Source organism: Salarias fasciatus, chromosome 15 (assembly GCF_902148845.1).
Source record: "Salarias fasciatus chromosome 15, fSalaFa1.1, whole genome shotgun sequence".
In the NCBI taxonomy this organism is placed as follows: domain Eukaryota; kingdom Metazoa; phylum Chordata; class Actinopteri; order Blenniiformes; family Blenniidae; genus Salarias; species Salarias fasciatus.
In genome coordinates, this window is record NC_043759.1 from 5,233,031 (window position 1) to 5,256,154 (window position 23,124).

The following is a 23,124-nucleotide window of genomic DNA, read 5'->3' on the forward strand; positions in this document are numbered from 1 at the left end:
GATTTAACTCCTCCCCCTGACTGTGCCTCCACCGTGTGTGTGTGTGTGTGTGTGTGTGTGTGTGTGTGGACAGATGCGTTCAAGTGCATACTGGGAAGCAGGTTCAGAAACAGCCTGTTCTGATGATGGCTCGTCAGAGCCACTTTTTAGACCGCTGAAACTATGAACAAAGCATGAATTTGGGGCGAACAAACTTAAATACTATGTTTTTGGGCTTCTGAGGCCTACATGACGGGACTGAAAAATAGCATAGTTTGTCACCTTTAAAGGTCTGCATAAATCAGCCAACCAAGCTCCTCCTCGGTCCACCAGAGGCGGTCATGTGACAGGCTGGACCAATCACACTTACAGATGTCCTGCTGAAAGCTTCAAAACGGGATTTCAGAACGCTATGCGGGACGCCACATTAGTTCCACCGATCTTTCTATACAGTTGATGAGAACGCTATGGGGAACGCCACATTAGCTCTGCTCATCTTTATTTACAGTCAATGAGGACGCTATGAACGCTTCAGAAGTTGAGCCCAGTATAAACTCAGAGCAGCTGACAGGTAAAGAGCATCTTACAATCAAGTTCAAGAATCTTACAATCATTATATCATAACAATCAAGTACAATGTAAATCAGGGGTGGGGAATCCTGGTCCTGGAGGGCCGCAGACCTGCATGTTTTCCATGTCTTCCTGCTTCAACACACCTGAATCGAATCAAGATTCATGGCCAAGTCCAACAGAAAGCCAGATAACGAGCCTCATTGCAATCAGCTGTGTTGAAGCAGGGAGACATGGAAAACATGCAGGGCTGCGGCCCTCCAGGACCAGGATTCCCCACCCCTGATATAAATCCTTCAACCGATTCTCTCAATAAAAACCTCAATCAGCCTGAACAGTGTAAAGTTCATTTTGTTCTGTTTTTGTGTCCATGTGTCCTCCATTACTGATGTTTATAATAAACTGGAAGAGAAGTCAAAAACGGATCAATTTATGATCACTTTTATGGTGAAACATGTCTTTCCTCAATGTGCTCAAGATGACTCGGTTGTAGAAACTAGCGACAGAGACCAGAACATGTTCTGAAACCGGGTGGTTTTTATGATAATTTGCAGTCTGAAAATCAGCATTTTTGAATGTGTTCCAATTTAGAAACCAGAATCATCGCATTTGCCCCCTGCTGGAATTTCCTAAGTATTACAGCTTTTCTGCATGCCTGCATTGTGTCATGTTGTTCCACAGGAGGTTGGCGCTTGGCTCGTTTGAAAGATTAGAAAGAATGAGGTAGGAATTCATAATTTCTGAAAAGTCAACGAATTTATGACCTCAAATTCCCAAGAAATTGTCTTAAAATTCCCAAACCCCTCAAGATCAGCCTCTCAGCAAACTGACAGACTCAGACTCTTTGTCATTCTCAGTTCATCACCAGAGAATGAGGCTCTGTTTAAATAAGTTCAGCTTAAACTGGTCCAATCAGGACAGACCGGGCTGAACCAAAACCTCAAGGGGTTTTTGAAACACATTATACATTCCACCAGATGCTAATGCTAGCACAGCTCTTAGCCATGTGGACAGCGCTCTCATTCTGAAACAGAACAACCAGCCAGAGGCAGTGCATGTGATCATGGGAGACTTTAACCAAGCTGATTTCATACTAGTGCTTCACATCTTCCACCAGTACATTAAATGTGTCACCAGGGGAGCTGACACCCTGGATAAAGTCTACTTCAGCATTTCAGTATGGTTACAGGGGCCCCAGCTGCCCCCCCGGGGCTCTTCAGGTCACATGTTGCTGCTCCTGATTCCAACATATGAACCCATGAAAAATCCATCAGCCCCCATAACAAAGACGGAGCCTCTCAGCAGCTGCAGGACTGCTTTGAAAACACAGACTGGGACATTTTCTTCCTCCAGGATCTGGAGATGTTCACCTCAGCAGGACTTGGCTCCATGAAACACTGAGTTCACACCGTCACAGTGGACAAGCACATGCAGGTGTTTTCTAACCAGGAGCCCCGGATAAATAAGGAGGTCAAGAATGTCTCTGAGAGGTGGACAATGTTCTATATGGTCCACCTCTTCCCTTATTCAATATTTTTCAAAAGGATCTGTCTATCACGAAGCACAAATAATATTGACTTCTATGAGCAGAGGGCAGTGCTGAGATGTTCAGTGAACGTCTGCAAAATGCCACAAAAAATAAATCATGCTGGTATTCACTGCAGTGTCACCAAAATCACGACAACCTTCAGTTGTCTCCTGCTGATTACACTACAACAGTTGGCTTAATATGAAAAATGAGTTGTCATCATTTCAGTAGATTTGTGGGAAATGAAACTCAGCAAATTCACTGTCATGAACTTTAAACTAATAAAGCTCTGTCCAACTAACAACGGACTCCCTGGTGATCATATCACAACAATTATTTAGGTGAGGATTTTTTGACATATGTTTTTTTTTTAATTTCTATGAGGAATAGTTTTCAATCATTTCAGTGTAATACAGATTGATGAAATTTGTCTCAACTATCAAAGGAGTCCTGCTGATCATACTACATCAATTAGTTTGATAAAAAAAAAAAGACTTTTTCTCGGTTTTTACAATTTTTATGAGTAATTAGTACATTAGGAGATCAGAATGTATTCTTGTCAAAGTAATTGATGTAGTGTGACCAGGAGGACTCTTGTTGGAGCCATATATCACTTCTTAGTTTGACCACTAGGGGGCCCTTGATGTGGAGAATGCATTGAAGGAGGACACAGGTGATGAGCAGCAGGTGTGAGAGAGGGGGCTGAAAGGTTTTTCACCATGTTGGTGTGTGCGTGTTAAGGAGGAACGCTGTCTGTGAGCTCACCTGCCCAGCTGTGGAAATGGACCTTCTGTACTCGTCAACGGTGAGTTTAAATGCACTGGGCGATAATAAAAGGGTCACCGCACCCAAACACTCAACATACGGAATATTGATTTATTGGCTCTCCATCTGAAACCGTTCTCCCTCTCCCCCCTCAGTAGAAACCCAATAATGTATTGGTCTGGACTGGTAAATGACTGGAAAACTCCTTGGATAGTTGGACAGGCAGGGTTTCCCTCAGTGCTATATAGGCCTGGTGGGCCGCCAGGCTTTACTTGCCCCCCGCCAGGCTCAGCGCCGCTGGTTTATTTATTGGTATGGTTTTTTTTATGCACCAACAGCAAACAGCGATACCAAAGAAGGTCTATAGAGCTTTTAATCGCATCTGGTGATACGGCTGAAGGTGCAATGGCGACATGTTATGGTTGATACGTGAACACATAGGGGGTCAGAGGTGAGGTGTAATTTCATCAGAAGTGAGGCAGAGCCGGTGCGAGTTAGCATGGATGTTAGCATGGATGCTAGCACGTCGTCAGAGCAGCCTTCTGCGAGCCGCGATGGGAAACATCGAACTAGCGGATTTAATCCAAAATGGTTCGTGTTCTATCCTCAAAATGATTCACTGTCCAAACGGTGGAACTGTGGTGCTTCTGTTTAATGAAGCAGTCACAAACAACTTGCTTGATCAGTCTGGGGGATTCCATTCATACAAATTCTTCTACATGCTTCACACTGCACTATACATCTAACAGTAACAATGCGCCCTCTGAAGGAGGTATTGCTGGACTTATGCACTGCTGTGAACACCATATAAACAACAAATACTTAAAACAAGGGTTGATGATCTTGAAAAACTAGCATGTAGCACGAATCTCCCCAAGGCTCCGCCGAGCTCCGCCCAGCTCCCACCCCATTGGAGGAGCTCCCGTTGGGAGCGGAGACGCGGAGACGTTCGTGGCGCGCGTGTCGCTTCTGCGTCCAGTGCGTTCCTGGCGTAACCTGTCCTCAGCGCTGCGTTTCTTCGTTTTTCTTTATTTGCACTACGCCAAGTTATGGCACACTTAACGGTAAGTAAACCCCCAAACATCTCCGCCATTCTGCAACGACGCTCCATCCTTCTAAGCGCCCACTGAACCAGGGTCAGTGCACGCCATTGACATGTACACACAGGGGGCAGGTCGAATGGCGAAGGGATTTGATTGGTTTAAAAAAAGGTGTCCTGGCAAGACTATCGGTTGCTGTTTTTCCCGTTTTACTCCTGCTGTAGATAGCGGACATTTTCCTACTTTAAAAACACGCTATGAATTGCTTCCCATCGGGTCATAAAGATCATTTTAACCAGTATTTAAAAAAATGTATCTCATTGAGATCACCAACCCTAGCTTTAAAAAACATAAGAATATTAATAACTGTAAGCAATCTAATAATTTTTCAATAATTTTTCTTCAGTTTTTCATTCAAAACGTAGACGAGGTCACACAGTCCAGCATATACCTTCAGCCTCTGAGTGCCCTGCTTTTACAACTTCACCATGTTTGCACTTCATTTTTGTTAATTTATTTTACCTTTAAATGTGAACAGTAATGCCTTGTTTTAAAATTCACTAGGATTTAACTTAATTGAAAACAATTGATATTTATTGAAATTGTATTGTTTGTGTTTGTTAAAACTTTAGTTTAAGATTGTGCCTTTCTCTAAGACTCTGCATTTAAAGGTGCTGTAGGCAGGATTCCGCATCTCCGCCATCTTGCTAAGAGTTGCCTAAGCAAGATGGCCATTTGACCCATCTAAGACGGCCATTTGAAACCCAGCACAGTCAATCCTGTCCTGTTTTCTCTGACATCACGCCCTTACGCAAGTTAAGCCCCTCCCACAAGAACGTGCGACGAACGCCCCTCGACCAATCATGATTAGAGCCTCATGGGCTCTTCTGATTGGTCAAAGATACCTGGAGCTGTCGAGATTCCTTTTCAGCTCAGAACAGAGACAGATGGAAATGCTGCGCCCTCGCAGTAGTGCAATTATGCTACACTCCTAAAGGATTATCAATGGATACTCTAACATTTAATCCAAAGAAAACACAGAAAAATTTGCGTTGACTAGCAAAATCCTGCCTACAGCATCTTTAAAGCGACACTAAGGAACTTTCAGTTTTTGTTGATTTTGGTGGCGCCAGTGGACAAAAGCGGTAGTGTTTTGCCTGAACGAATACAACAGTTCCCATGAGGCCGAGTGCGTGGCGTCGTAAAATGCTGCTCCCGGTGGCGTGCTGTTGGACTGAACCCGCCTACATTTGTTTCCAGTGACTGTGAGAAGGATGGATAATGACGAGGTAATGAATCTAATGGTGGCTAAACAATGTTAGATCATGATGTGACGCATGCCGTAAAGCAGTCCGCACATTTGGAGTGTTTTAGTGTGCAGGGTTCCTACCACCCTCCTCACAGCTGCTTAGTCCAAGTGAAGCAATACTGACGCCCTCAGCCCGTGACAGAGGGGTCATTCAACTAGTTGTAAGTCGATGTAGCATCACAAAAGATATTAAAATGTTTTATGAAGGTTGAAAAGTTCCTTAGTATCGCTTTAAGGTTGAAAAGTTCCTTAGTTTCGCTTTAAGAAATTTTAATATATGCTTACAATAACACAAAATACTTATAATTTCAAAATTTCTGTCAACTTGTAACTTTTTTTTTTTTTTTTACATAAACACGATGGGCTTCTCTAGCAGTCCAACCACCAGGCTTAGCAAGTTTTCTGGGGGAAACCCTGGATAGGGTTTCATAAGTCTGTTGTGATTACATTGAAGTTATTGGAAATTATTACCAATAGAAATTGTGAAAAAGACTTTTTTGGCAAACGTCATTGATTATGGTGACCCTGCAGTGAATACCAGTAATATGTATTTTTTGTGGTATTTGTCGTTGCTGTTGCAATGTCTTGTAATTAGCAGACGGTCCCTGAACACTGCAGTAATTAAATTCTTAGAAACATAATTTCTGCTGCTGCTGGGCAGATACTTTTGATCCAAATGTATGGAGGTATTACTGTTGCAAAGCTATTTGTCAGTGTGTTTTCACTGTTGTCTCTCTGTGTCTCCATCTGTCTGTCCACAGTGAGAGTTGTCAATGTGTCAAAGAATTTGCCAATGTGAACCAGAATCTTCAAAAGTTGTAATTAGGTTTTCAAAGCTAGAAATCCTGCTAGTCTGTATTAAAATTTGAACATGTAATAAGAGTTGTCATTGCATACAAAGATATTCAGAGTTGAAAAATGTTCCTATTCAGCTTCAAGTTCTGAAACTACAAACCACTCACCAGTCACGAGTGGAGAAATGTCACCAGTCGACTGTTTTTTTACACCTGACTTTGGCTCCACTGCTGCCGTCAGACAGATTCATATCTGTAAAGGTCATATTGGCGCGTGTGCATGTTATCGCTTGATATGCATACTGAAAACTGACTGAAAAGTAGTAATAAATAATTTATTTTTGTTTATTCAGCCTCAGCAAAAAGTAAAGAAACTGAATTTTAACTCGTGTTAAATGTTGATTCAAATGTCTGTCTGATTCTGTGAATCAGAAGAACGCAGCTGTCAGGTTTGTGATGGTGTGAATAAAAGAGAAAAAGAGAAGTTAAAAAGTCTCCTGGTCCGTTGTGAAGCTTCTAAAGAGCCGACAGATTCTCACCTGAACTCTCTTCACGTCTTCTTACAGACTCTTTTCCATGAGTGAAGAAACTGGAGGAGAGAAGAAGCTGCTCTGTGTTCCTCTCAGTCCTGCTCTCAGATCTGACCAATATGAAGTGTTTTCACCTCTGACACACCCAGAGGAGGAGACATGAGGTGAGGGAGGCTTTTCCCAGAAATCATGTGTTCTGGTTGTTTATTCAACATGAGAGGAGGCGGAGCCAGAAACATTTCAGCAGAAGACCCAGATGAAATATGTGCTTCTGTTGGGGCAACATAAGTCACGATGAACAGAAAAAAAATGTCTAAAATTCTGTTTGCATAAGATTATCACTACCTGTGGATTTCTGCTAACTTATAAATTATCTTTGTGTAACTTGTAGTGTGTGCACACAAGATAAGAAAATTCTGTCTTTTACTTTCATTTACTGACATTACAGCCGGGATATGATGTGTGAACGTGCTATGTGTCCATGCAATGCTGCTATAAGGAAAAAAAAAACCCAGACACCTTGGTTGAGCATTAAATTGTGAAATTATTAAATTAAGCAGGAAGTGTCAGAAAAGTTATCACAGGAATAACTGGCTTGTGGTGCCCAAGCCTTCATAGGCCACGTTTACGTGGGCCCTGTAGAATCAGACGATCAGGTGAAGCAGACTGTAAATGGTTCATATTAAAACTGAGTGGATGCGCTTCACTCAGAGTGGATTATATTTTGGATCTGATTGTGCGAGGTAGTGTACGTCGATCGTTAATCTGCTCCGTGTCTCATATATGCTGTGCTTGACAGCGGAGCGGATTAAACAGAGGATTATTTGTTTCGCGCATGCGTTCCCTCGTACGTAGTGACGTGATATACGTCCGCTGTAAAGTCAAAAAACAAGCAGAAGAATTCGACGGTGGTTGAGACTTTTTTATTAAAAACCCAGAGAGAACAAACACTCGAGAGGAGAGAGGGCCACAACAGCAAGTTGTTCAAAGAGCTCTGAGGCAGACCAGCCGACCCCCCGGCTGGTGTTATGGATTAACTGGTTTCTATGTTAACGAGTGACGGAATTCAGTGTAAAGACATGCTGGAAACAGCAGATGTTAAAATAAGACTCACAAAAGACTCTGAACTTATGAATGTACTCGAACGACTACAAGTTTCAGTTGGGTTTTCAACATCTGTTGGTTACAAGTTAACACGGAAACCAGTTCATTTGAAACATCGGCAGGCGGAGAAGAGCCTCAGTGCACAGACCGGGATGTACCGTGAGGCGGGCGGTGCTCTGGCCGGGGAGCGCTTGCTCCTCGAGCAGCGTATCGTGGAGATGCTGGAACATTATGTGAGCAGAAATCCAGCAGATAAAATCACACTGCTCGGCACTGAGGACTGCTGCTGCAAAGCTAAAGACCTGACAGTTCCGTGAGAGACTTTGTGCGCTTGTCACAGGACGGTGTACAGTCGGCTTCACCCGGGGCCCTGGGAAACGAGGATTCATCGTGGATCACTTTGTATGCCGTCCATGTATACACGTGCGTTTAACACGATTGTTTTCAATCAGAATGAAAAAACACCCATGTAAACTGGGCCATTGTGAAACAGAATTCACCCACTAATAGGGAAGGTGAGCTGGTTGAGGCCGTCGTGACACGTGTTAGTTTTAAAGAGAGAACGTCAACTTAATGGCGCCGGAAAAACACCGAGAAACGTTTGCTGAACACATTACCCCCCCACAAACAGACATTCATATGAACATACACTTGCATACGTGTGCAGGCACACGCCCACACACACGCACGCACGCACGCATGCATGCACACACGAACACACACACACACACACACACACACACACACACACACACACACACACACACACTGTAAACACACTGTTAAATCAGGATTTTTCCTTCTTGACAGACTTTATCAGCTTTTAATTAAAGTGAACTCACAAAAACCAGAAAGTAGTTTTCCACTTTAAACGAACTTTCCTGAAATGCACCACATTCTTGTCTGTACATTTTCCCCACATTGTAATGACTGCATGACATCTCATCACATCACCAGTCCACAGTTCACAGCAAGCCCAGGAAAGTTGCAAACATATCAGATAGGTCATAAGGTGAACCATGAAGAAGTGGCAAGAAATTTTTTTTGTTCCCATGTCTGGGATGAGAGATGCATTTTTGTTTAGAAAAAAACCCTGACAGACTTTACATTAAAAGTTCTCCACAATACATGCTGCAGTTTTTTGTCAGAAGCCATATTTGAATAAAATGAAAATTCTTTGGTGCTAAATTCACTTGTTTTATTCATCAACATCCACTTTAGCAACACAAGATCTCTCACAAATTGACATTCATACATTCACACTTTGAGGAGCAGGATTTTTAGTCATCCAGGTCACTGTTAACCCCCTATCTTCAGTGTGCCGTCCTCTGCCAATGGGTGAGGGTGCAAACATAACACCTTTCAGACAATGTCTCATTATTGCTGCTTGGGAGTTTGACCTTTTGCAGTGTTGGTGTCGAGCATCACGTGTTGGAGGCATTGATAGTTCTGGTAAAGCTGATGATGCCATGCAGAATGCTCTGTATCTTGCATCGTTCACATTTTCAGCAGATGACTGGCCATACAGGTGGCACACATATTTGCAACGTACTTCAAAGATGAACTGGTCCAGGTTAAAACTTCTACCTAGATTTGAAAATGCAGTGAGGTATCCTGCTTTCTCACAAGCTACAGAAAACGTCTCTTTTTCCCCTCGCCATGAAAAGCACCAGTACAGTCACAGCCTGAGAAGGTATGAGTCCCAATAAGTGCTGAACACAAACTCTGTCATGATCATCCTGCCCCCAGCCGGTCCTTCCCAGGATGAAGCTCTCTCCCCCCCCGCTCCCCTCCGGACCCTCCCCGGCGCTCCGGGAAGTTTCCTGCTGACGCGTCCAGGAAGCGCGCACGGCTGCGGGGCACATCGCGGTGAACCACAGTCCACCCCTCACTTTCCTCCCACATCACCGACGCCGAATTGGCAGGAATAAAAAAATAAATAAGGCTGGCAAAATAAAGAAAACGAAAAAGAAAGTACTGAATGAGAAATAGGAAATTATCCTGAAATGCGTGTTTTTACTCGCGACGTTTCGACCGGAGTCTGTCTTCTTCAGGCATAAACGCAGAAAAAAAAAAAAAGAAACAATTCAGATGAATAAAGTGCACAATTCGGCCTCACAGAAAATAGAGGTTCTGGTCTCTCCAAAGGATAAAGACAGAATCAAACAAAGCTATCGTTTGGTGCAGTGTCTGAATGTTTCCCATCGTGTTGCCGAAAAATTCTGTCTTTGTTCTTTTTTCTCAGATATCAGGTGCACATAGCAAATTTTTGATGACTTTTTAAAAGTTTTCGTTGTGTTTTCATCCTCCGAGCTGCTGGAAGATCACAGCCTGGTCGCAGCCATCTTGAATATTTTGTGCTCTCCTATTGGACCAGCAGGTGACACATGACTCAAACCGCAGCACGCATCACAACAATACCGCTATGCCAAAATCTGACCGACTCCCAACACTGATTTAAAAAAACTGCGGGATTACAAACAGAGAACTTTTAATATCTTGCTCAGAATCAGTGCATCTTTTTAAATGAGTAAAAAGATTGCAGTGCCCCATATGTCAGAACGGGATGAAACGATACGGCTTTCACCTTACGGCCTAAGACAGGGGTCGGCAATTAGATTTCGCGTCGGTCCATATTTTTTTTGGGCACATGAATCGCGGGCCGGATTGGACGGTTCGGGGGCCCGGATTCGGCCCACAGGCCGCCATTTGACAATCACTGGCCTGAGAGAACTGAAAGCTCAATGACTTCTCTCCTTTGTTTGGAACAAGCTTTACTTTCTGAGCTCTTTCTCCCACCAGCATGCACACACTGCTCCCTCAGCTTCTGAGCTGAGTGCCTCCAACTCCCTGAACTAGCAGACTGCTTCCACCTGCTGCCTCAACCTGCTGCCTTCAGGCAGAGAGACACACCCAGACCTCACACAGTGGGGGCGTGGCCTGCAGCTCAGCTCCACACCAGGATTTCCATGAGCATCAGCTGAAACGCATGCAGACACAGCATGAAAAACACAGCGAAACACACACATAGTTACAAACACACACACACACACACACACACACACACACACACACACACACACACACACACACGAGCGGAGAGACAGAATACGTTACTGTCCATGGTGCTGAAACATTTGCACTTGTTAACTAAACACACTGCCCCCTCCACACATGTTCACAGAAGAATATTTCTTCCCTCCCTCCGTCTCTCTCTCTCTCTCTCTCTCTCTCACACACACACACACACACACACACACACACACACACACACACACACACACACGCTCACAACGTTCATCTGTTGAAGAAATTTCACCCGCTTCATGAGCCATTGTCCAGCTTTTTACCATTTTTTAGATGTTCAGTTGTTTTGTCAACAGTGTTCACAGTACAGGTTGGGAACAGCTGTGGTTGTATGGTGCCTGTTAAAGGAGCACAGTTCTGGCTGCTGGGGGGGGATGTTGACCCTGGCTGGACGTGGTTGACCAGCTGTTTCCTCCCATCGCTTCTCGGATACCACTCCGATGGCTGTGTAAGGCTCAAAAGATGCAACAACACACTTGTTTTCAGTAAAGCGTGATTTATTTGAGTCCCATGAAGATACAACGATCTGATTTCCAATTGATCCTGACAGGTTCCAGTAAGACGCCAAAGAAAGTGGCCTGACAGCTGCCTGACAGCTCCACAGCGTTTCCACAATGTTCTCTCATTTCTTTAAAAACCTGTTTGCCCTTCCGGAGTCACAAATATTAGTTTCACTTGGTTTCAGCACACACGTATGAATATACTAAAAGTATTCACTCAAAAAGATTAATAACGTGGTTCACACACTAATAAATGATTAATACTAACCGTGTGACTGTAACGACCAAACAGAGGGACACAAGCAGTGGTGCACCACTCAGTATGGCTTGGGGTATTGTTAGGTCCAGTGGGAACTGCTTCCTGTGGGGGCGGAAACGTTGAAGAGCAGTTCGATATTGCTCCACTCTTCTCTCAAGGGACTCTATTTGGAGCTTCATGATATGGTTCTCTCATGTTGAGGTGTGGAAGGCCACACGGCGTTCGTGATTCCAACGTCAGCTATAGTCACGTCATTTATCTCCTTTGTGGGCGGCGAGTCCTGAATAACGCGGGCATCGAGGTGCATTATTCAACACTTGCTGTTGAGCCCGTTACTCTCTGGTTCTCGCTGTCTTTGACTTGATGACAGGAAGCGTTTGAAAATTCACCATCAAGTGACTGATGAGGACTTTGGACTGGGATTAAATAAGTTTTCTTCTTCCCACTCCTTTTTCAGCAGAATAAGAAAAAAAAAAGGGGGGGGGGGGGTTAATGTTGCGGTTTTGTCTTTCTATTGAAATCACTTGAATTATTGATTGTTTTAAGCAAGTTTCTTGAATTACGAATATTGTTGTTTTAGTTAAAATCGTTGAAATTTCATGACATGGTGGATTTTAATATTCTGCAAATTATGTATAAAGTACAAAGAACACTTCAGCCATAGATATTCAGAGCAGATTTAAAAAAAGAGAAAGTAACTACAACTTGAAGGAACAGGCTCTTCACCAAACTTCACTTCACTAAATGTTGAACCACAGTGAGGGAACGTTGCAGTTCAGTACAAGGAGTCCAGTTATGGAACAATCTAGATCTAGAATCAGAAGAATGTAACTCACACACCACATTCACTATGTTTTAGATCCGAGTCACCATCAAAACACAAAGAAGCACAAAGAGGATCTGATATGAAGCAGCAGTGTGAAGAGCCAGAGAGGCTGCAGGCCGCTCACTCTGCTGCTGTCTGGGAGTTGTCTGCTGGTTCTCCTCTGGGGTTTCTGTTGTTTGCTGCTGGTTTTCAATATTGACAGAATATGATGACATGAGATGAAGGAGCAGAGAAGATTAGTTCATTCTTCTTTCTGCTCACTTTCATTTAAGCTACTGAAAACTGTTCAGTATTGACTGAGCTCAGAGAGAAATGGATTACAGATCACATGAAAAGACTGATAACAAGGAATTTCCTGACAGACTTCAGTTTACAAACTGATTTTACATTTTTAGCCCACATCAGTTCTTTAGAGCCCACAAGATGATCAGATTGATTAGAAAGAGGAATGTCTCAAACAGGGAGGAGGAGGAGGAGGAGGAGGACACACAGCGATTAATCTTTGTCACATCCTGAGGAACCCTGGTTCGATGCTGGACTCTCACAGCTCTTCACACTACACCACTGACACTCAGAGCTTCTGCTAGGTCCTCTGGATGAAGCTCTGCTCTCAGTCGTCCTCAGAGTCATCCTTATAGTCGTCCTCAGAGTAATCCTGATAGTCATCCTCATCGTCGTACTCGATGTCTTCCTCGCACCTGCAAAGAGATGAGAGGAGATGATCAGAGTCTCTGAAGCAGTGAGGACTTCAGTCCTGTTCAGAGCAGCAGTCAGCAGCTCAGAGCTCATGAAGGACCACCACTGTCAGACCAACACAACAAGCCTGTGGCTCCTCTGATTGGCTGACTGTGTGTCCTCTGCTGTCCAATCCTGAAGCTGCTCAGCGTTCTCCTCTCACAGCCTCACTGAGAGTCAAACACTGGATCTTTGTTCTCACACTGACTGTGTTTAGTCCAAACCTGCTGAGAGCAGCATGGACTCACTCCAACCATCTACTGACCTCAGAGTCTGCAGGCTGCAGTCTGGACTCTGCTGAAGATCAACCAGCTGCTGCACATCTGGAGCCTGCAGCCCGTTGGAACGCAGGTCGAGCTCCTTCAGGTGGGAGGGGTTGGACTTCAGAGCTGAGGCCAGAGAAGAACAGCTGATCTCTGACAACCTGCATTCAGCCAACCTAAATAAAGAGAGAAAGCAGCAGAATCAGTGAGGAGGAACCAATCAGATGTATTAATGGAGAAATAATCAGCTCCACATTACTGAGTCCTGATCAATGAGCTGTTCTGTTGTTTTGGATCTTCACCACACACAACGTTCACACTCCTCCTCATGTCCACACACACCAGTCAGCTGCTGCTGAGCTCAGTCCACTCTCTCACTGCAGGATCAGAGTCTCAGATCACAGCTGCTGACAAACATTTCTCCTTCTACAACAGGAACAGACAGTCAACTGACCTCAGAGTCTGTTTCAAGAAAAAGGCCAAAGCAATGGAGAAAAGCCATTCCTCTTTAGATGGGACTAATCAGACTGGTCCTTGGTCTCCATTTCTTCTTCTTCAGAAGGTTGGAGCTCTGAGGAAGTGAAAGAAGAACTGGGGTTCTTCTTCTCTCTGATTTGTTTGTTTTTAAAGTAGTGAACTCGGGGCGTGCATCAAGAGAGCTCTACTACAGACCACCATTGGTGTAAGCCACGACAAGAAGATAAGGTAACTGAGTCCACAGGTAGAACCTCCCCCCCGGGAGGTGACGCGCCCCCGCTCACGCGCCCTGGGCTTTTCCCACCAGGAGCGCTGAGTGTCTCGCCCCGACGGTGCTGCAAGTCACTACGTGGAGACGTAGTGATGTCAGCGGAGGCGCCCTGTCATCTTTCACCCCCACTCCTCTGCCAGGCTCGCGGCGGAGCCGGGAAAATATAACATCCACTCCCTGCCGTCATGAGGCACGGAGTGTCAGGATAGGTGAAAATGCTATTGCTGCACCCGGATGTTCCGGGCTTCAAAAGAGCACAATCCCTCGCATCACACCACGCTCGCACCACTTGGGCGTGCCGAGCGCAGCTCCTCTCCTTCAACACGGCCGATCCACCTGCAGTACACCTGCCGATGTCAGACGCGGAGCATCTGTGCTGCCGGGAATGCTGTGACTGCGGTAACACATCCCACACCCGGCACCCGGGGACCCAACACAGTCGGAGCACTGTCCAGCACCCCTCCCAGGGACTCCAAGAAGGCCGGGTACGCTGCATTGCTGTTCGGCCCGTAAGCCGAGACAACAGTGAGGCACCTGTCCCCGACCCGAAGCCGCAGGGATACGACCCTCTCGTTCACTGGGGTGAACTCCAACACATGGCGGCTGAGCTGTGGGGCTATAAGCAAACCCACACCAGCCCGCCGCCTCTCACCGCGGGCAACGCCAGAGAAGTGGAGAGTCCAGCCCTTCTCCAGAGGTTGGGTTCCAGAGCCCCGGCTATGTGTGGAGGTGAGCCCGACGATATCGAGCCGGTACCTCACAAGCTCGGGCTCCTTCCCCCCCAACGAGGTGACATTCCATGTCCCTAGAGCTAGTCTCTGTGTCTGAGGATTGGGTCGCCGGGCACCCTGCCGTCAACTGCCACCCAATCCACATTGCACCCGGCCCCTACGGTTCCCTCGGTGGGTGGTGAGCCCAACGGAGGTCAGGCCCACGTCGTCCCTTCGGGCTGAGCCCGGCCGGGCCCCGTGGGCAAAGGCCCGGCCACCAGGCGCTCGCTTACGAGCCCCAACCCCAGGCCACTCACATCAATGTATTGGAAATGACTGCGGTGCAGCAGGTGTTACTTCATTTCCAGCATCTTGGTCAGGTCAGACAACACCATGGTGGTGGCCTACCTGAACAGGCAGGGGGGGAACAAATCCCCTCCCCTGCATCGCAAGGCGGCGGAGATTCTGCTGTGGTCAGACCGCCACCTATCCTCTCTGAGAACATGACACGTGCCAGGCGCACTCAATGTCGGCGCGGACAGGATGTCTCGGGGAGGCCCACTTCCCGAAGAATGGTGTCTGTCGCCCCGAATGGTAACCCGGATCTGGCACAGGTTCGGCCGTCCGGTGGCCGACCTTTTCGCCAGTGCACAGTGCCCACTCTGGTTCTCGCTCAGGTCGTCAGACGAACCCCCTCTCGGGGTAGTAGAATGGGCTCACGGGCTCAGGCCTTCGGGCCTCCTGTACAACTTCCCTCCGACCCGCCGCTTGACCCCTTTGCTGCGCCAGGTGCGGCTGCAGGGCCTTCACATTCTGGTGGTAGCCCTGGACAACCCGGGTGCCAGGTGGTTCCCAGACCTGGTTCAGTTGGCGGTCGGGGATCCGTGGCTGATCCCCGATGAATCTGATGCCCTATTTCAAGCGGGGGCGCCCTGCGGTCCTGCCCCGTCTTGGGGAGGAGTCTCCTGGTCTGGATGCTGACAGGGTGAGACTGGCAGGGCTAGATCTCCCCCCGGCCGTGGTGTCCACTATGAGTGCCAGGGCCCCCTCTCCTGTCAGAGTTTACAGGTCTCTGTGGCGGCTCTTCACATCGTGGTGCTCGGAGAAAGGTGTGGACCCCAGCTCCTGCGTCGTCAGCGGGGTTCTGGAATTCCTGAAAAGTTTACTGGATAGCGGTCACTCTGCTTCCACCCTCACGGTGTTTGCATCGGCCATCACGATGAGCCTTTGGAGCAGGCGGACTTCCGTTTTCTCTCCTTCAAGGCTGCCCTTTTTTTGGCTCCGGCTTCTGTCAAAAGGGTCAGGGATCTCTGCGCCCTGTCGGTCTACCCCTCCTGCATGTCCTTCAGCCAGGATGGTGGATTGGTTAATCTCTGGCCTACTCCGGTCTTTCATCCCAAGGTTATCACTTCGGATTTCATTTGAGAGTGACGCTTTGCACCTCGCCTGTTTCGTCAGTGAATTCGCGGCTGCGGTTGCTGTGTCCGGTCAGAGCTCTGGGTTGTTACGTTGAGCGTACAGCTCGCTTCCACACTACGGCCCAGCTGTTTGTGGGTTTCAGAGTCGTGGAAGCCCGCTGTTCTCCCAGCGTCTTGCCCACTGGGTTGGTGGTGCTATTACGGCTGCTTATGAGGCACGAAACCGCCCACCGCCAGCAGTGATTCCCGCTCATTCCACACGTGGCGATTCTTCCGGTGTCTGTAAAGGTAACACGGGACCTCAGTGGTTGTGGCGGGCCAACCCAAGGAGAAAAAAACACAGAGACTGATTAATTTAACAAAATAAGGGACTGATTTATTGATTGTTGTTGATATCTTTTGTCTGGAGACCTGAAAAGCCAAAATTGTTTTGTTATAATTTATTTTTCTACAACTGTTTTTTTTTTTTTTTTTTTTTGTTCAGTACAATCTATTTATATATTTACTTTTGACACGTGTGAGATTCTTCATTCAGTCACTCATTGCAATTTGTCGACGCTCCCTTTCTCCTGTAGCGACCTGGACTTCTGAATACTGGTCCACAAGGTAATTGAAGCACTGATGGAATACATATCTGTATCTCCCAGTCTTTAACCATTAACAGTTAGAGCTGAGGCAGGTTACACATATCGCACCTGTAGCTGCAGGTGGGATCGCGAAGCCCTTGCAGTGGACTGTGAGGTAGCACCAGGTGTCAGTGTTTACACAGAGCTGGTAGCAGAGCTGATGCTTGGTTCAGGCTCTGATACAGTGGGCTGAGGTTTGACTCACTGATTGTATTTCAGTGATGTCTTTTTTTTCACAGTGTCAACATTTGTCATGTCCCGGAATCCAAAGTTTTTAAATCTTGCATCCAAGTAGATGCTAACACCAAGACTGTAAAATGTTTAAATTCCTGTAAAAATGGTGTTGGCACTATGCTGACAACACAGCACGAGCTTGTTACCCTGGGCATCAAGAGTTGCAGTTGACCGCAGAAGAAGTGTCACCAGAAGGATGTCTTGTGTAATAGACACATTTTTCAGCTGATACCTCCCTCAGAACTTCTTCAGATGGTCTCAAGGCATCCAGTGTGAGACCAACCAAGGACCAACCTTCCTCAGTCAAGCAAAGTGAGCTTCTTTCCAAAAAGACAAAGAGCAGTAGTCACAGCGTCCTTCTTTTCAAGCACTCTTTAAAACATGTAGAACACAGAGTTCCACCTTATTTCAACAGACTGAATGAGCTTGTGCTCTGGAAATATCTGTTGCTTTTGGATTTCCCTGAGCTTCTCCATTGCATTTGTGCTGTGATGGAAAAATGCTACTATAGCACTGTGCCTCTGCTGGATGTCTAAAAGCTCAGGGATGGCCTTACATTAGTGTTTGACAACGAGATTTACTGTGTGTGCGAAACACGGGTAATGTGCCCACCCTGCTTTGAGCACTGCAGCCACCAAATTGGCACCACTGTCTGTTAACACTGCCTGGATTTTGACAGTTATATCTATTTATCTGCAATTCTTTTTTAGCTCAGCGCAAATATTGTCTGCAGTGTGCTTCCCAGAAAAGGCACAGGTTTCAAGCACATATGCAAGACATTTCTTCGTACAATCACTGATATACATTAACTTACATGTTGTGGTTTTTATTCTTTTCTGTTTTGAACATTAACAGTTCGGGGTTTTTTTATATTAATGTTGTTGAAGTCTGAATTCTCAGTTTTCACCTCTTCTCTACAGAACTCCAAATCCTTCAACATCTGTTTCCTGAATCTTTTCTAACTTTGGTTTTAAATGTCAGCTGAAATGAGGAGTGAGTTCTTCTCCATTGGTTGGGCTCATTTTTTGAAACTGAAATCACATTTTCAAAACTCTAAGATCTTTTGGCTCAGTAGTCTCACAGTTCAGCTCGACGCTATAGTTCACTTTCTGAAGCTCATCTCTCTCCCAGAACTGTTCACTCATGTTTCAAAGCTACATTTCTTTCCCATATAAACAGTCAAGCATCTCCAAAATGTAAAGATCCTTCTCAACAGCATTGGCTCATTTTTCCAAACAGACCAGACGTTCTCAGTTCTCTTGGTTCTCTTGTCAAAAACAGCCTGGACAGTTCAGCAGAACCACATGGTTCACCTGTCAAAGACCAGACCTCTTCAGAACAGTTCACTCAGGTGGAAAAACTACATTTGTTTCTCAAACAAATGATCAAAGTTTTCAAAAAGCTTCATCTCTTTGTCATCGTGAGTCACTGACAGTCAGAATGTAGAGATGTTTTGTCTTTAAGGCAGAGGAACATTGAAATATCCCTCATCTACCTTTCAGTCTGAGCCCAGTCCTTCATTCACAATCATTACTGTGAAAGTTTTTTGTTTTTCACAGGAAGAAGAACCTTCAAGTTTTGACTCACACATTGCTCTCATACTTCCAAGGAAAAAATAATTTTATTTACACACAAAGTAACTTCATCCATCAGAGTTCAACATACTGTAATACACACACAAAAGGAGCAAACAAAACTGTATGAAGCCCACAGTGCTGTAAATAAAGCTGGAGTTGAAAAGCTCACTGCTTCACTGCTCACCCCCGACTGTCCTCCTCATCAATGTGGTGAAATGAAGGGAAACACTGTTCTGTTGTGAGCAGTTACAGAGTAGTTTGGAGGTTTGTCCATGTTGTTTTGAGAATGTCATTTCTATTTCAAGAAATGAGCCAAAGCAACGGAGAAAAACTGTAATCCCGTTTAGATGAGACTGACCACACTGATCCTTGGTCTCCATTTCTTCTTCAGAAAGTTGGAGCTCCGTGGAAGTGAAAGAAGAACTGGGGTTCTTCTTCTCTCTAATTTGATCTTTGATCTTTCAGAGAGCTCAACTGATGTGAAGACCAAACAGAAGCAGAGCCCAGTGGAGGACATGTCAACAGCCAAGGTTACTGGACAGAAAGTCAACAAGTCCAGAGTCTGCAGAGTTGCTGAGAGTCTGGAGCTCCAGCTGGGAGATCAGTGACAGCTGGATCCAGGAGAGATCAGCCTGCTTTGAAAGCTGAAGGTCAACATGGAGCGTGTCAGAGGTTCACAGTCAGTGATCCACTGCAGCAGCTTTCTTCTTCTAGAAGCTTTGAAATGTGGAGCTGCACACGACTCTGCCACAGTCACAGGACTAAAGACCAGAGAAGAAGCTCCGGTCCTCATTGAGATCCTCTGTGGATAACTCTCAGACCAGCCTGATGTCTGACCTTTATGTCAACACAACTGTACTGAAACACACTTAAACATGGATTCTGACCTCAGAGTCTTCAGACGGCAGAGTGGACTCTGCAGAAAACCACACAGCTGAGAAACTCCAGAATCCTGAAGATCATAGTTCCAGCTCAGGTCCAGATGTTCCAGATGTTTCTGGAGGGAGGGGTTGGACTTCAGAGCTGAGGCCAGAGAAGAACAGCTGATCTCTGACAAACTGCAGTTCTCCAGCCTGAATAAAGAGAGGAAGAAGTGAGATTAGAGGACAAAGTTTGATGTTGAAGTGACTGAGAGCTGAAGAAGGTTCAGACTGGAAGAGTTTAGAAATGTAAAGTCCAAACAGCTGAAGCCTCCAGGAGGAGAGGAGCTCTCATCAACATGCTGCAGAACTCCTTCTCTCCACTCTCCCTCATCACTGTGTGGAATTTGTTATCATATTATCATAATCTGATTTATATTTCATTTTTGCTGGTGTTTTCTCCCTGTATTTATATTGAATTTTTGTTGTATACCTATGTTTCAGTGTGTTTATACTGAAAGAAAAGGGGCACGCTGTAGTACATCTGTGCATGCGGTACGTGCTGGATCTACTTTTTGCTCAGACGCGATGTTGACTGGTGATGCTGAGCTGTTGTTTACCTGGCAGGACAAACTGTGTTCTTCATAAATAAACTTTGAAGAAACAGTTTTGGAGTGTCTGAAGCGTGAGTAGACACTGTGTCATCAAGTCAACACACCCTTTACGATAGGAGTTATTAATAACAATAATAGATTTTATTTGTAACGCACTTTACATTTAAAATCAAATCTCAAAGTGCTAGAAGAGGCACAGGGTTAAAAACAAGCACAGGGTAAAAACATTACAATACAAGCAACATATTAAGCAACATTATTGTTGGTATGCCTTTCTGAAGAGGAAGGTCTTCAGTCCTTTTTTAAAAGCGCCCACCGTCTGTGGGGCCCTAAGGTGGTCTGAGAGAGCGTTCCACAGACGGGAAGCTGCGGCTTCAAAGGCCCGGTCCCCCACGGTTTTGAGCCGTGTCCTGGGCTGAACCAGACGATGCAGTTGGCCTGACCGGGTCCGGGCAGAGGTGTGTGGTGTGAGCAGTTCAGTGAGGGAGGTGGGGGCCGCACCGTGCAGACAGTGATGGGGGTGCAGGAGGATCTTGTACTCTGTACGGGCCTGAATGGGAAGCCAGTGGAGAGTGTGAAGGATGGGAGTGATGTGCTCATATTTCCGCCCCTCATCAGGACTCTGGCAGCGCTGTTCTTAGGCCTGCCACGATAACAAATTTTGCTGGACGATTAATTGTCCCAGAATTCATTGCGATAAACGATAATATTACCGTTTTCTTTTTGTTGCAATTTTTTAATTAATGCAACAATCAGGGACGCAACGAAATGAAAATTCTTGGCGAAACTGAAACCAAAAAAAAGAGGAAACTGTTTTTCTGAAGCAAACAAGGCCCTAACAACGACACACATAATATTACAAAGCATTTATACCTCCAGAGGCCAACAGCGTCTCACAGACCGCTGATAAAAGAAAAAAAGACGCACTTCGCGGGGCTTTTTTTCAGCGATTGATTTGTTTTATATGCGTGCATCTGAACAGGGAGCTCTAACAGCAGACAATTCGACAGACGGCCAAGAATATCAACCAGATTCTAAAAGAAAGACAATAAAAACGGGCATAAATAAGAGATATAAGGTGGAAGAAGCTTTAGCAAAGATACAGGAGGTCAGTGAGGGGGAGTCGGATGGCGGAGACGTGTCGGACATCAGCGATCTTGACTGGAGTGAAGAGGAGAAACGTTCTGAATCACAGTTAGAACAGCCGCAAACCAAACAGCGAAAAAAATGTAATCCTGCTGCCCCAAAAATACCAGACTGACCTCCAGCTGCTGTACAGTCCAGCAGAACCTGCAGTGGCATCACCTCCAGGTATAGAGAATTACTGCAGGCTGCTGTCAGTTTACAACTAAATAATAATAACATGAAATGGTGTAAAAAAAACCCCCAAAAACTAATGTAATAAATCTCAACACAACAGTGAACACGGTATTGACAGCAGGAGCCCTGCAACGTCTCCAGGTGCCAATTACAGATTCAGGTAAAATATTATATCCTCCATCAAAGTACAGCAAACCATGTATTTCTCCTTTCCAAAAATTAATTTTAGAATGAACATTATTTTCTGAATAAATACCTCTGTTCTGTGGAGCCTGCAGTGCCAGAATCAAATGAGCAGGGTAAGGACGGACCGTGTGGGAAGGTGTCCGTCATGGTGCTCCAGCTGAGGAGACTTATTTTACTCATTTTAATATGTTCCTGATTATTATTGACGGTTAATAATACAACTGTTTTGTGTGTGTTGGTGTGTGTGTGTGCGTGTTTATCAGGGAAACGAGTGCGCAGAGTGTGAGTGAGAGGTGACGCTTTTGAAATGCGCACCGTAAAAATTAAATACCTTTTAAAACCTGATTTGAGGCATTAATAAAGCAGACATGAGGCATTAAGAGGTTTGCTTTAGCATTGCCGCCACGTCATCACCAATTATTTTCGGCTGTGTTGTTTCGGTGATTTTTTTCTTTCGGCCGAATGCTGAAAATACACTTTTGAGTCATTTTCGGCCGAAAAATTTCGGTGGCCGAATTTTCGGTGCATCACTCCTCATTACGCTGCAGAGACGAAAGGAGTCAGTATGAGGCATTTCTATGTCTTAGGAAAATGTAAATTTATCGCGCCTGGAAAACTTACTGACCTCATTTTTGTTATCGTGCGATTAATTGATTTATTGACTATCGTGACAGGCCTAGCTGTTCTGGACATACTGGAGCTTTTGGAGGCTCCTGCCAGAGATCCCGATGGGGAGGCGTTACAGTAGTCCAGCCTGGAGGAAACAAAGGCGTGGACAAGCTTCTCTGCAGCGGGGAGGGAGAGGGAGGAACGTAGTCTGGAAATGTTACGAAGGTGGAAGAAGGATGTTTTGCAAATGGAGGTGACATGATTGTCAAAAGAGAGGTGGGGGTCAAACTTGACCCCAAGGTTTGTAACAGAGGGAGAGAGGGGAATGGTGTGACCTCGGAATGAAACAGAGGTAAGAGGAGAGGAGCGGAGTTGATGAGGAGGACCCGTTTGAATGGCTTCTGTTTTTGAGCCGTTAAGCTGCAGGAAGTTTTGACTCATCCACGCCCCTATATCCTCCAGGCAGGAGCTGAGGGTGGAGACAGAGGGGGTAGGAGAGCTGTTGGATGAAATTTTGATGTAGAGTTGTGTGTCGTCAGCATAGCAATGGAAGTTTATTCCATGCTTGCTGACAACACGACCAAGGGGAAGCATGTATATGGTAAAGAGGGAAGGACCGAGTACGGAGCCCTGGGGGACCCCACACTAAACTAGGGACGCTAGTGCAATAAAACCGTACAATCACTGATTTACATTAACTTGCATATTGTGGTTTTTTTTCTTTTCTAACTCTTAGAACACTAAAAGATTATTATTATTTTTCTTTTTTTCAATTTTAATCTTCAGGTCTGAATTCTCAGTTTTCACCTCTTCTCTGCAGAACTCCAAATCCATCAACATCTGTTTCCTGAATCTTTTCTAACTTTGGTTTTAAATGTCAGCTGAAATGAGGAGTGAGTTCTTCTCCATTGGTTGGGCTCATTTTTTGAAACT

General features: G+C 45.5%; 2 protein-coding genes across 2 annotated transcripts in view; both read right to left on the bottom strand.

Annotated features, from left to right (window-relative positions):
* The window catches only part of LOC115402059 (NACHT, LRR and PYD domains-containing protein 4C-like), an 868,403-nt gene that overhangs the window by 773,877 nt on the left and 71,402 nt on the right, over positions 1-23,124 (bottom strand). The window lies entirely within an intron of this gene.
* The window catches only part of LOC115402062 (NACHT, LRR and PYD domains-containing protein 12-like), a gene marked incomplete at its 5' end in the record, with an annotated part of 58,024 nt that continues 46,085 nt past the window's right edge, over positions 11,186-23,124 (bottom strand). The window contains 3 exons of the mRNA XM_030110489.1: positions 11,186-12,989; positions 13,292-13,465; positions 19,490-19,675. Coding sequence (XP_029966349.1) covers positions 12,902-12,989; positions 13,292-13,465; positions 19,490-19,675 — 448 coding nt within the window. The remainder of the gene's footprint in view (positions 12,990-13,291; positions 13,466-19,489; positions 19,676-23,124) is intronic.